The 13,031-nt window shown below is 37.4% G+C and overlaps 2 protein-coding genes across 9 annotated transcripts in view; one reads left to right on the forward strand and one right to left on the reverse strand.

The window, feature by feature from the left end:
• ASPA (aspartoacylase) lies at window positions 1–6,568 on the forward strand. The gene is made up of 6 exons (XM_040082502.2): window positions 1–347; window positions 2,181–2,376; window positions 3,528–3,621; window positions 4,019–4,126; window positions 4,693–4,802; window positions 5,310–6,568. Exons 1-6 carry the CDS (start codon window positions 121–123, stop codon window positions 5,520–5,522), a joined length of 948 nt encoding a protein of 315 aa, XP_039938436.1. The 5' UTR covers window positions 1–120; the 3' UTR covers window positions 5,523–6,568.
• Window positions 6,515–13,031, reverse strand: part of TRPV3 (transient receptor potential cation channel subfamily V member 3) — a 22,304-nt gene continuing 15,787 nt past the window's right edge. For 2 of the 8 annotated variants that reach the window (XM_040082499.2, XM_040082497.2), the window contains exons 11-18: window positions 12,776–12,877; window positions 12,158–12,231; window positions 11,379–11,544; window positions 10,847–10,913; window positions 10,244–10,515; window positions 9,728–9,840; window positions 9,044–9,114; window positions 6,515–8,588 (exon numbers count right to left, since the gene is read on the reverse strand). In XM_040082499.2, the coding sequence (XP_039938433.1) occupies window positions 8,494–8,588; window positions 9,044–9,114; window positions 9,728–9,840; window positions 10,244–10,515; window positions 10,847–10,913; window positions 11,379–11,544; window positions 12,158–12,231; window positions 12,776–12,877 (960 nt within the window). In that variant the 3' untranslated portion in view covers window positions 6,515–8,493. Of the gene's footprint in view, window positions 8,589–9,043; window positions 9,115–9,727; window positions 9,841–10,243; window positions 10,516–10,811; window positions 10,914–11,378; window positions 11,545–12,157; window positions 12,232–12,775; window positions 12,878–13,031 lie in introns of those variants that run through there. The other 6 variants (XM_058423004.1, XM_040082498.2, XM_040082496.2 and 3 more) reach the window with 5 other exon arrangements.

Consider the following 13,031-nt stretch of genomic DNA (forward strand, 5'->3'; position numbering starts at 1 on the left):
AGCTGTTGGGAGAAATCCATTCACTTTCTTTTTGCATCTGACCTAACTAGAAGAAAGACTCTCCGACTGGAAAGAATTATTTTTTTTTTTTCCCCCCAGAGAGAAAAGTTTTCCTTGAGCATGAGTTCCCCGTGTGCTGGGGTGAGACGGGTCGGGCTCTTCGGGGGCACTCACGGCAATGAATTATCGGGGGTGCTCCTGGTCAGGCACTGGCTGCAGGATGGAGCCGAGATCCAGAGACCAGGAGTGGAGGTGAAACCATTCCTCACCAACCCCAGAGCTGTGGAGAGGTGCACCAGGTACATTGACTGTGATCTCAACCGGGTTTTTGACCCCGAGAGTCTTGGGTAAGAGCAGTTGTGCTTTCTGTCGTTCGGCTTTTCTGGGTTTTAAATTTTTTTCCAGATTAAAATGTTAAAACACAAGTTCCTGTACTACTTTAACAGTGCAGTCACGTAACTGGAATTACTGACCTTTAACCCAAAAAAAGAACAATTTGCATGTGTTAACAGACTCACTTCTATTGCTGGTAAAATCAGTCTCAAACACATTATCTTAAACATAATTTTAAATTAGTATTAGATGAGGTGCATTTGTGTGAATTGGAGTAACACTGTTCTGAGGCAGAGTCATTATTTCTCATGTCTTGTGCAATTCAGTTTGGTAGCTCTTCTGAATACAATTAGACTTCCAAGAAATAGCAGATAAAAGCAATTAAACATAGACATCTGAGTATGCGAAAGAATGGCACAGAAGTCAGGGAAGTGTGCTTAATTCCAGCTATGTACAATAGAAGGCAAAAACTTGAAATTAGAAAAACTTAAAGCTAGAAATAATCTCTATTCTAAGGCAAAAGCATAGCCAAAACCCTCAATAATTTAACTGACTAATTATTTTAAAAGAAATTATGTCTATAAGTACTGTAAAATAGTAACTGATTTCACATTTTTAGTAGGATTCGATGTTACTCTGTGTTTGAGACATTATTCCAGAGGTGTACTTTGTTATATAAGTATCCTTGGTATAGTTGCTAACCAGGTAGATCTGTTTCAGAATATCACAGAAAGGAAGAGTTACTGTGTATATTTTTCAGGCAGTTATTCTTACCCTACACATCTTTCCATCTGGCTTTTCATCTTAGAATTTTGTTGTTGATTATTACAGCTAAGATAAGCAGATGTTAACACATAAGCATTGAGGTCATTCTTTTAACTGTTTACTTTGGAAAAACATACCAAAAAAAAAAAAAAAAAAAAAAAAAAAAGGTAATTTGGTTTGGTTTCAGCTGCATTGAACACAGAACACTTGAAAAAACACCAGATTAAGACACCTGCAGGTTTCCATCATATCTTAACTACTATTTCTCAGTAAATACTATGTAGTTGCCTGTTTGAAGTACCTTCCCCTGGTCCCTCAAGTGTAGAACCTTCGAGATCACAAATTATTTTACAAAATAAGAAAAAGGAGAGTGAAATCTTGACACTATTGAAAGCAATGGTGTAAATCTCATTGGCTTCAATAAAAAATATTAATTAACAGTTTTATGTGAAGAAACATTGAATTTCAAAGGCAGAGCTAAAGAATAAAAGGGTGGATTATGTGATACACAGAGTCTCCTGAAATTACAAGTATTAAAACTTTGGAGGAACAGATTTGAGGCAGGAAAATCTCCACTGAGCTTTAAGAATCCTAAAGGAATAGACTGTAAAATCTGATCAGATCACAAGAAGAAATAAAACAAATTAGAAAAAAACCTTGAGTGTGATGTCCAAGGCAAAACATCATGGACTGATGCCTGAATATGCTCTCCAGCAGTAGGTGGATCCAGTCTTGGAAGTGCTAAATTTTTAATTTTAAATGCATTGTTGCTAAATTTTTAGTTAGTTTTATGCACAGGGGGAAATTCTGGGATGTAAGGAGAAATAAATCATTTCCAGCTAAAATTTGATTAAATGATTCCAGCACCTTTCTGCACAAGACACAGACTAATAAGACAATTACTAGACAATCGTATTTGCTTTCTTCAACAAATTCAGCCAATTTTAAGTTTGATAATTAAGCAGGTGATTTCAACTCCAGTCAATTTTGGATTTAAAGTGAAAAGAAAAGGCTAATACGTATTTTGTTGACTGTAAAGCCGTGGAATGAGCTCACTAATTTCTTTGTGCTGATATTAACAGCAGGCCAGTGGTGGAAGATATTCCATATGAAGTGAGGAGGGCTCAGGAAATCAATCATATATTTGGTCCCAAAGGTAGTGATGATGCCTATGACCTTATTTTTGACCTTCACAACACCACTTCTAACATGGGTGGTACCATTATTCTTGAAAACTCCAGGGATGACTTTACAATTCAAATGGTTCATTATATCAAGGTAAAACTAATTTAAATGAACTATTAAAATAGATTATTAGTTGTAATGTTGTATTACTATATATTATTTTGTAGTTTCTCTGAATTTACTATTTTTTCTTCTGCAAAACTGTTTAAAATATTTAATTACTCATAGGATGATTTTTTTTCTAATCAGAGGCAATTATTAATTTGATTATAAATCAGGTAATTCAGATTTAAACTCATCATATCTTCATGTATTAAAATGAGCATTATTAAGACTGATGGGCAAAGAGGAATACTTATAACATCTATGAAAATTAATGTAGCTTAATCTGCTTTCACACTGATCTGCCAGGAACTTGGAAAAACTTGGGTTACACATGCTAAATAGTTAAACATTAATTTCGTTAAATAAAGAGATGTAACAAATAATGGAAGTAGGTAATGACAATTTTCCCTTATCAGTGATGTGTCTTTAGAAGCTGTTTAATTCTGCTGATAAGTTTTAGTAGAGTGAGGTGTGCAGAAGTGCTGCTTTAAGCATAATTTGCTTGAATTCTGGTGACCTGAACAGTGACTGATGGAGTCCAAATTGGGCCAATGGTGTGGAATTTTAATTTTTTTTCCCCCTCTTAGAAGAAAAGCCTTTTCAGACTTTTTTCCTTATTACATGTATTCTTTTTAAATGCTTATAAAAATATATGAAGGTCTAAAAATCTTTTGACTGAAATTATATGAAGAGTAATGGTGAGCAGTCATCAAGAAAGAAGCCTCAAGGAGCAAAAATGCCAATAAAGAAGATTAAAATGAGGCTTAATTCACAATCTGCATCCCCATAAGAGAACTGGAGTCTAACCCCAAATGAAATAGTTGAAATCTGCTTTATGGTATTTCAGTTCTCACTTTTGGAACCATGCTGAGGAGATTATTTTTTCTCTGCTGGCAGTTCAAGACCAGAACTGTGCTCAGTTCTGGTTCAGCGGAGCTGCCTGGCATCACTTAATGGAACAGACACCAACAAACACAGCTTTGTGCATTTTCTAAAGATGTCCTACTTCCTTGAGGGCCCTGAAATAAAGGCAACATATTGAAGACATTGTGTAAATCACTTCTGCATCAGTAATCTTTTGTGGCACAACATTTTAAACCATTTTGCATGACAAAGGCGTTTTTAAACCATCTCCACAGAGCGCTTTGGCTCCAGAACCTTGTCCTGTTCTGCTGATTGAACATCCCAGCCTGAAATATGCAACAACTCGGTCTGTGGCAAAACATCCTGTTGGTAAATATCAAATCTAAAGGCTCTTTCAACAAACCAGAAATGATTTTGAAATATGGCTCTTTTCAGATGCGTTCACTGCCTTGTGCAGAGTGCACTGAGCATCAGGAGCTTTGTTTGACAACATATTTACCAAAATATGTGATTATCCATTCTTCTGAAGAGTTCTGATTTACACAATCCGAGTTCTGGCTTGCATAACACAGAAATCCTTGAACTCAACCCACTTTTTGCAGAAAATATTTATAAATATATGACAAGGACCTCTTTTTTAAAACCCCACATAATTCTGTGCCTTACAATCCCTCTTAACCATTAAATACTGACCCATCAGACATTTATTTTTGCTGGGCAATGGTGACATCGAGTGACACTAATGATCTCCCTCATCTCCAAACAGGTGTCGAGGTGGGGCCCCAGCCACAAGGTGTTGCTAGAGCTGATGTTTTGGACAAAATGAGGAAGATTGTCAAACATGGCCTTGATTTTGTGCAGCTTTTTAATGAAGGTAATGGGAGCTTACGGCATCCTGCGTCATGTCAGTGGACTATTTTAGGAAAACATTTTAAAAATGGTTTGGGCTATAACATTTTAAACAGTAAAAGGTGGGGGTGGAATTGAAAAAGTCAAACCTGTGCACTGCCTAAAATGTACTCTGACAAAATAAGTGGTTTTAACTATTTCAGAGTATATTTTGTCAGTGGGGTGGGACTTTTATTTTTAAATAGAAAGAGAATAATATAGTTAAGCATGTCAGAATGTCCATTATTGTGCTGGAATAATAAAGATTAAATACCACTGATACCATTCTCTGCTGTGCAACACTAGCAAACAGACCTTTCATTGTTTTCCTCATCTACAAAATAGGGGTTTTTTAGTGAAAAACAACATTTCAGTAGCAAATTTAGAATTGAACTTCATATGCCCCAATACTTGACTGGACCATCTTTCTACAGCTTGGTTTTGAGGGGACAACCTGATGATTTGAGCCATTCTGCAGAGAATAAATAATGCAATGTTCTTTCTAACAGGCAGTTTTTCATCTTGACATGAAATTTCATTTTTTCTTTCCAGGCAAGGAATTTCCACCACGCACAATTGAGGTTTTTAAAATAATGGAGAAAGTAGATTATCCCAGGAATAAGAATGGTGAAATTATTGCAATAATTCATCCTAAACTACAGGTAAATTCTAGAATAGTTTCCTTTTGTGACATTTTCTACTTATTCCTGTGTTGCTACTGCTACATTGTTGCATGTTTTAGTAATAAATATTTTAAATGCCAATATTGCCAATGGGTTTTATTGAACAATTTAGACCTCCCCTAGGGTTAAGTTCTCTCACTAAGGTCATACATTCATTATTTCAGGAATTGCCTTGGGAATCACTGAATCTAAAATCACTACAAAGACAATAAGATAGCTTATGTTTTAAAATATAAACCTAATTTTTAATTCTTAAATGAGTGCCTGTTCTCAATCAGTTGCGAGCATCTGCAGTTCCCTTCTAGTTCACATTACCAGTGAATTCTGAAAATGAGGGCCAGACACACAAAATTATGTATTAAGACTAAAAGGAATTATTTTAAAAGCTGTTGCCACAAACTGCAGAAATTAGCATTAACTCAAGAATCCCATAAAATATACAAAACCCTGAAAGTATATATATTCTATTTATTTTCTTTTCCTAAGGATCAAGACTGGCAGCCACTGAAGAATGGTGATCCTCTATTTTTGACTCTTGATGGAGAAGTAATTCCATATCAGGGGAACTGTACAATCTATCCAACATTTATTAACGAAGCTGCATATTATGAAAAGAAACAAGCTTTTGTAAAAACAGAGAAAATCAAACTCACTGCAAAACACCTCAGATTGTCAGTCTCAGAGCAGAGCACTTCTTAAGAGCCTGTTACAGATCTTTCACATAAAAAGCGGGTTTCTTGGTGAAGCCCGGGGTCATTCAGTAGTAACTTGTAAATGCAGAATCTAATTTTAAATTGTAATTTAATTAACCTTGCTGAGCACTTTGAGAGCTATTGTCATGATGGTGATTATGACTTTTTATTGTTCTAATACACTGCTATAGATGTAAAGAATTTATAAGTATTCTTGATGTTTTTATGAAGAAGCTCATTCACAGTACTACATTATATACAAAAAAAAAAAATCAGCTTTTCTACTTCATAACCCCAAACCTCAATAGCCCTCACTTTTTACAATGGATTGATCCTTGAAATTTATTCCTCAGGTAAAGACACAAAATGTGAGACAAAGGAAAAACTGGGCAGAGAGAAACATGGGGAGGGTGTGTATAATAAATGATATTATCTGCTTATGTGACTACCCCACTGTGCTGAAGCGGAAGCCTTGGGGTTTATTTTGTTTTTATACTTACAAACATAAAAACAAGCTACAAACAGGATTTCAGAGAAATATCCTCTAAAAAGCTTCACGTTTCATTTTAGTGTATTTCACAATTAATTTGAGCTGCTTCTGATTTAAGGCAAGATTTAGGCAGTTATTCTGGTTTTGATGAAGAGCAGTGCACAAGCCATACCTGAGCGTTCCAGAATGGAAATCGAGAATTCCTTACAGGGAGACTTGTTCTGTATCTGTAGAGACAAAGCCTGTCATAACATCTTAAAAAGAGAAAAAAATGAGGGTTTAATTAATTTTCTGAAGCTGTTTTTCACACATTTGACAAGTCAGTGACAAACATTAAAAATTTTGCATAAGGACACGTTAATTATTTACTGAAAGATTAATTGTCCAGATAACTTTCATATTGTACCTTAGAAAAGTGATGTCATCGTTTACTACTGAATTTAAAGTAGTTTTTCCTTGCCTTTGTGTAACTCCTATGGCAACAAAATAAAAACACAGGGCAGAATGTTGATTGAATGACAAGTTTTATTTCCTTAATTTAAATAAAGGTGGTATAAAAAGCACAGAATTACCTGCTCTAGTCATTATTCAGTGTCCTTGGTAAAAGCCTGGAGACAGCACACGGTTCATGGGAGGTGGCCGAGCTCTGTGGCCACACAAGGAGGGCATTTCCTCAGTGAGAGCTTTCAGAAACAACCCCCAGCTCGTTCCTGAGTTCATCCACACGGTTTTGTACCCGGGCAGTGGCACAGCACATCTTTGTAGGGTTGTTTGCACCTTCCCTGTCCACAGCCCGGAGCGGCCTCAGCGCAGCACAGAGGTCTCGTGGTGTTTCCAGCGGCCGCAGCCTCACGGCCCAGCCTGGTTCCTGAGTGGGTGTGAAGAGGTATTTTATCCCTTTGTACAAAAACTGGCACTGAAGGGATCCAAGCAGACCTGTGCAGTCCTGAGGCAACGTCCTTCCTTGGCAGCTTCGGTGCAAAATTATCCGGCAATGATCGAAGATTCCGAGACCGCGGGGGTTTTTCTTCTCATCCTCACATCTCCAGCTGAGAAAGCCAGAGTGCTCAGGTGTGACGTGGTCTGTGGGTGCTCTAATGTCCTTCCCCTCAAACTCCTGTGCCCTGCCAGACCACAGCCGAAATTTCCTGTGGATCCCATCCATCCAGGCCATGGTTGGAACCTCAGGACATGGCGTCCTGCAGCACCCACGCTCACCATCCCTGTAAATATCTCTGCATTATCCTTCCCACTGCAGGGTTCCCTCACGGGCTCTTCTGTCTTAAGAAAGTCTTTTGGATCATTTTGCCCACAGCTGCAAAAATCCAATGCAATTCTTATTATCATTCACACACAGAACTGAGTTCCCCTGAGTCTCACCTAAAATAGCACCTTTAAAACAGGCACCACATGAATAATTCTGATGAAAAGCCATGACACTGGAGACACATGCTAATTGAAATTTAGAAGTACACAGAACAACTATTTCTCCTTTTATACACACACATAAAATAGAAAACTAAAAATATAATTCATAGTACTTGGTCCTCACAGGTAGTGAAATAAGAGCTACAGAAATGCATTAGAGTCCTCTGAATTTAAAAAAAAGGTCTGGAATTGCATTGCATTGAACCGATTGTGTTCACCTTGGGAAGAAATACTGACTTTTCATTTTTCTGAAGTGGTTGAATGCAAAAATTAATTCAGAAGAACTTTCCAGTGTGTTGACTTTTTATGCAGGAAGATGCAACAGCATGGAAAAGCCAAGGAGGAAAAGTAATGTTGCGACTGGAGCAAATATCCTCCATCAGGAATTATATTTCTGCCCTGTCATTTCATGGGGAGGCACAGACACACAGTAATAAATAAACAGCAATAAACTCCAATTACACCCTGGGGACTGCACAGAGGAAAACAGATCAGGCAAAGCCACTGGGACCTGAGGAGGCTTTTTCCAACTGATGGGACCAAGCCTCCAGTAACACTGACAGTCAATGCAAAAGCTGCAAATGTACCCAGAACCTTGTTATTTCAAAAGTAACATACTTCATTTGGTCATCTTCAGAATTGAAATGCTTTACTTTTTTCCAAAACAAGGACTTTTTTTTCAGTGTACAAAATGAGTTTCTCATGAGTTAGAGATTCCAAAACCCAGCAGATTGGGATCACGATGACCTTAATTTTCCACAACAGGAAGAAATATCTCACATTTGACCTTTTTTATCCAGTTAAACATCTCGAGCCAAGTTTGAGGAACATCAGGCAAACTTGGACAGCAACAGTTTGAGAGGCTCAGAACTGACCCAGTGAAATAATCCCATTTATTTCAGCCCAGCTGCTCTGAATAAATGGGTTCAAGCCATCAGACTGTGTCACTGAAAGTTTGTGTTCCAGCTGGCTACAGCTGTCCAAAACAGCCACAAATCTTTCAGCATCCATTGCTGATGCTTTTAACCTTCAGAAGAGCCACACGTCAAGCACAGCACAACTAAACAGAAGTTTCAGGCAAATCATCCATTTCTTCAAACGTATTCAGGGTGTTTTTGCTATTAGTTCTTGAATTATCTTGAATTTTGCTTGGATCTGCAAAAAAATGCATTGTAAACAAAACAGGATATGGTAGAAACTGTATAAGCAAGATCAGAGTCTTACACCTTTTTTTAATGTTGTTAAAAACATGTATTTATTTAAACAGCAAGCTCTCAGTTTGCTACCATATCTTCTACAGAAAATTTTCATCCCAGAGGGAGCTCATTTCTCAAGGACACTCCTGCCCTGGCAGCAGATGGATGTCTTGAATTTCCTGGCCAACATTTATGTCATCCAATATATATGTTACAAAACTTGTTTGTCACCAACCCTCCCTCCAAGTCTTAAAAAGTAATTTAACACCACTGCCATATTAACCATTTGTTTCTCTAGTAATAATATGTGGCTTAATATTAGAGTTTATATTTTTAAAGGTATAAAACTGTATCAAAAAACATTTCTAAGAAGGAAAGGTTCTGCAAATACGGCGTCATAAAATTCTACAGTACCTGTTGGCCCTGGATCTTCATTAATAAATGAAACATGGGTTTTCCACTCGGTCCATTTCACTTCATTAATCCTGTTTACATTGTACATAAATTGTGTTATCACTATGCATTATCCCCCAGCTACATCACTGATCTTCCCCCTTTATTCCTTCCTGGGATTGTTACACTTTACCCCCTGCTTTGCTGGCATTAAAAGCCTGAATGCCTTCTGCACTGTCAGGCACTATATGAAGGTGAGAATAATGCCAAGACTACTTCATAATTTCACACATTGTTAGTATGGTCTTGAAATATTTAAGTATTTTTCATTAAACAGCACAGTTCTTTAATATGGTAATCATCAATTACCAATCAACTTAACTGTGATTGCTTTTAAGCTGACATTCAAAGGAGATTATGATAAAGTGACATTTACTGCAAGCAGATTTGATGCTTCTACAGGAAAACATAGGAAGATGAAAATCTGCTTTCTTACCAAACCATTGCCTACACAAAAATTCATACGTTTTCTCTACTTAAACAACAGGTTACAACTGAAAAACAAAACTCACATTATATTTTTGGGCATCTGGCATAATTTTTAGAGATAATAGAAATATTTTAAAGAGGTTTTTGAGGAGAAATAACCTCGAAGCAGCATAAAGAGGACAGAATTGATAGCACATTATTTCAGCTTTGCTTTACCTTAAGCACACCCTGGTGTCATTTTCAGCCACTTTACACCGTTCTCCCAGCTGGAATTTTTTCCTCAGGCATTTTGGTAAGAATTTTTCAAATTCCAAAATAGTCCTGGCTCTCTGTCGGCAGTAAATAGTAAAATGAGCCTGGTTAACCGTGGTCTGATTTCACAGCATACACAGTTTATAATAGGTCAAGTCTATACCCACAGCCAACACCAAAACCAGAAAGTCACTGACAATTTTTGCAAATAGGAATTCAGATTCCTGGAAAAACAGTGAAACACATCATCCTGTGACATATCCAGGGGAATGAAAGTCATGAGAGTGCGTGGTTTGGAAATCCAAGCCACCATATCACCTTTAGGATTGTTAATTCCCAAGTCACTACAATTCTCCAGTACTGGAATTATTTATTTCTATTATGCACATGCAAAACCAAATGAGGATTATCTTTAACACTCAACCTGTTGTGTCAGCATGAGGGTTTTAGCCCGAGCACCTCCCAAAATCCAAAACAAACCTGGAGTTTCCAGATGTGCTCGCTCTCCTTAGAAATATCCTCCACTGTTTCTCCCATTAACGCAATCAGCATGTTCAAGAGAAGGACAAAAGTCAGCACAACGAAAGTTATGAGGAGCAGGAGAAACAGGACAGGGTACTTGGAGTTCTGCTGGATCTCCAGGTCACCCAGGCCTAGGGTGAGCTTGAAAAGATCCATCAGGACAGGTCCCAGGCTGCTGTTGGAATGGCATTCCCCGCCCTCCTGGCACGTCTCAATCAGGGCAGCGAGGGCTGAGAAGAAAGCACAAGGGAATTTCAGTCACAACCATTATTTAGGAATACAGGGCACTTCATCCCAAAGAATTCAAAGTGATTGAGAGGGCCAGAGCTGCCCAGCCACACAGAGCAGCCGGGTGACAGTTCCAGAAAGCAGAAGGAGCCCACATCCAAATGAAACTCCAGGGATTTGAGACCAAGGCAAATGGCTCATCTGTTCACATCTAAACTTAACATGCAGAAGAAAGCCCAACATGAGCTCTCATGAAAACAGGGTTCTTATTCATAATATCGCTAAAATTTTTACTCACACAGAGCATCAGTGCTTTTCTCCAGTAATATTTACCTACGCCAAATCCCAGCAAAAACACGATATAGACAACTAAGAACTTTATCACATCTTGCAGGATGACCTGAAAATGGAATGAAACAGTTGACAGAAATTAAAATTCAGAACTAGCTTTGTGATTTGAATTCTGCAGGGTTACAGGTGAGGCACACACTAAAACATCAGACTGCTTTCCTTGAGCAAACAAACCTAAAGGTCTGATTTTTATCTCAAGCTTAGTGTGTTCTCTGAGAGTGACTAATTCTGTACAATACAGACATTACAGACTATGATGCAATTAAATGCAGAATTAGGTGGAAAAAACACAAGCTACTCACATATTTATTGTAACAAAAGTGTCAAAATTAGGATACAAACTAGATCCTGCTGTTGAAGAACAAAGAGTGTATTCTGCTGAAATAATACATAAAAACTGGAAATAAGACATTTCAAAATGAACTTTAAAATACGTATAATTGCTGAATATACTCGATTTGGATTGTAGAACAATGGAGTATCATCAGGCAGGTAAAACAAAAGAAAAACTTGCCTTTTGAATCATCACACTGTAAATGCCCATGGACTGGAAACCTCTGGTGAAATAGAGCATATTGGCCCAGCCAAGGGCCATTGCCAAAACAAGACACACCAGGTGTTCTTTGTAGGAAAACAAGTACAAAAAGACAGAGAAGATCACAAGCAAAGCTTGTATAAAACTGTTAAAAAACAAACATATATGTAAAAGAGAAATTACTAGCACAAAACCAACAACAGAATGGAAAAACACGAAAACAAGATTTCTTTGCTCTTTAGGCTTAATTTGTAACTTCATGCAGCTTTTTAATTCTCCCCAAGAAAATTGGCATTACAGCTTAATGATAAAAGAGGTCTGTGCAAGTGGTATATTAACATATAAGGATTATATTTATTAAAGCTCAATTTATGTAAACTATTATCCCCAAAACAGCGGCTCGACACAGATTTTGCTGACAGAGACGTTAAGAATCCTTACAATATCTTAGAAGTCATTTTAATTGCAGCTTTAGCTTAATGAATTGTTAGAATCATTACAGATTTTCCACAAACAGGGAAGGCATTGGCAGGTGGGAAAAATCCACTCCATGCACATCAAACCTGGAATTGTTACTGGCAGTGCAACCAATAGTTTGTGTCACAGAAAAACTGCAGGTAAACTTACATCCATCCCTCTAAAACTGATAAATTTGACGAAAGAAAGCGAATATCTGCTACAGGAGCACATTATCTGTGAGCATGAGAGAGAGAATTTTATATATAGTGGGAAAAAAAATAAATACACATCAGACTTACAATGCAAAGTGGAACCAGGCATCAGAGAGAATCGACTGCAGGTCTGAGGGCCTGAGCAGGAAGATGGCCACACTCTGTGCAGGCAGAAACAGAAAATACAGGGTCATGGTGGAAGACAAAACAGACCTCAAAATCTGTTTTTCAAAATAATTTAGCTGGTGTTCTACACTAATTCATCTTCTGATAAGACGTGGTAACTTCTAGAATTAATTTTTTTTAATAGGTTAAAATTCTGTCATTTCTAGTATAATTTAAATTACTGTTTTTAATTTCTTACAGTACATGGCAAAGTTATACCATGGGATCTTTTTCATTACAACTTGCATTTCTTTTGTCCTTAAAACCAATAATTTGGTTTTAAAATCAATACTGATATCATACAAATATCAGGTCTCTGCACTGACAATTTGGAAAACAAACATCCTTATATTTGTTTCACACTTGTACTCGAATATAAAACCAAGGTCATTCTGAATAAGTGTTTGTGCCAAAGATTTGAAAATTACACAAATCAAAGATACTCCATGTGTACTGCCAATATCAGCAGCAGCATATTCATAAATGTAGAGAAGTTCTTTACAAATGAGCTGTATATTTGTTACTAAAAAGAAATCTTACCTCTTTTATGGCTAAAAATATTGCTCCTAACATAACCATCACCTGTCCTGACAACTGCAGCCACCCAACTCCTCGGGTCAGAGCCAGTGGATAAGGAGGAGCCTGCAAGACAAATCCAGAAAGAAAAATCTCAGTTCCATCCCTGAAGGATGAAAGGCAAAGCAACTGAAACCCTCACTCCTGTAACTCTCAGGGTTTGTAATTTCTTCCCTTCCAGGGAGAATTTTCTGGATGTATTTGTATTTTAGGTCACTTC

Source organism: Hirundo rustica, chromosome 19, assembly GCF_015227805.2.
Source record: "Hirundo rustica isolate bHirRus1 chromosome 19, bHirRus1.pri.v3, whole genome shotgun sequence".
Taxonomy (NCBI): domain Eukaryota; kingdom Metazoa; phylum Chordata; class Aves; order Passeriformes; family Hirundinidae; genus Hirundo; species Hirundo rustica.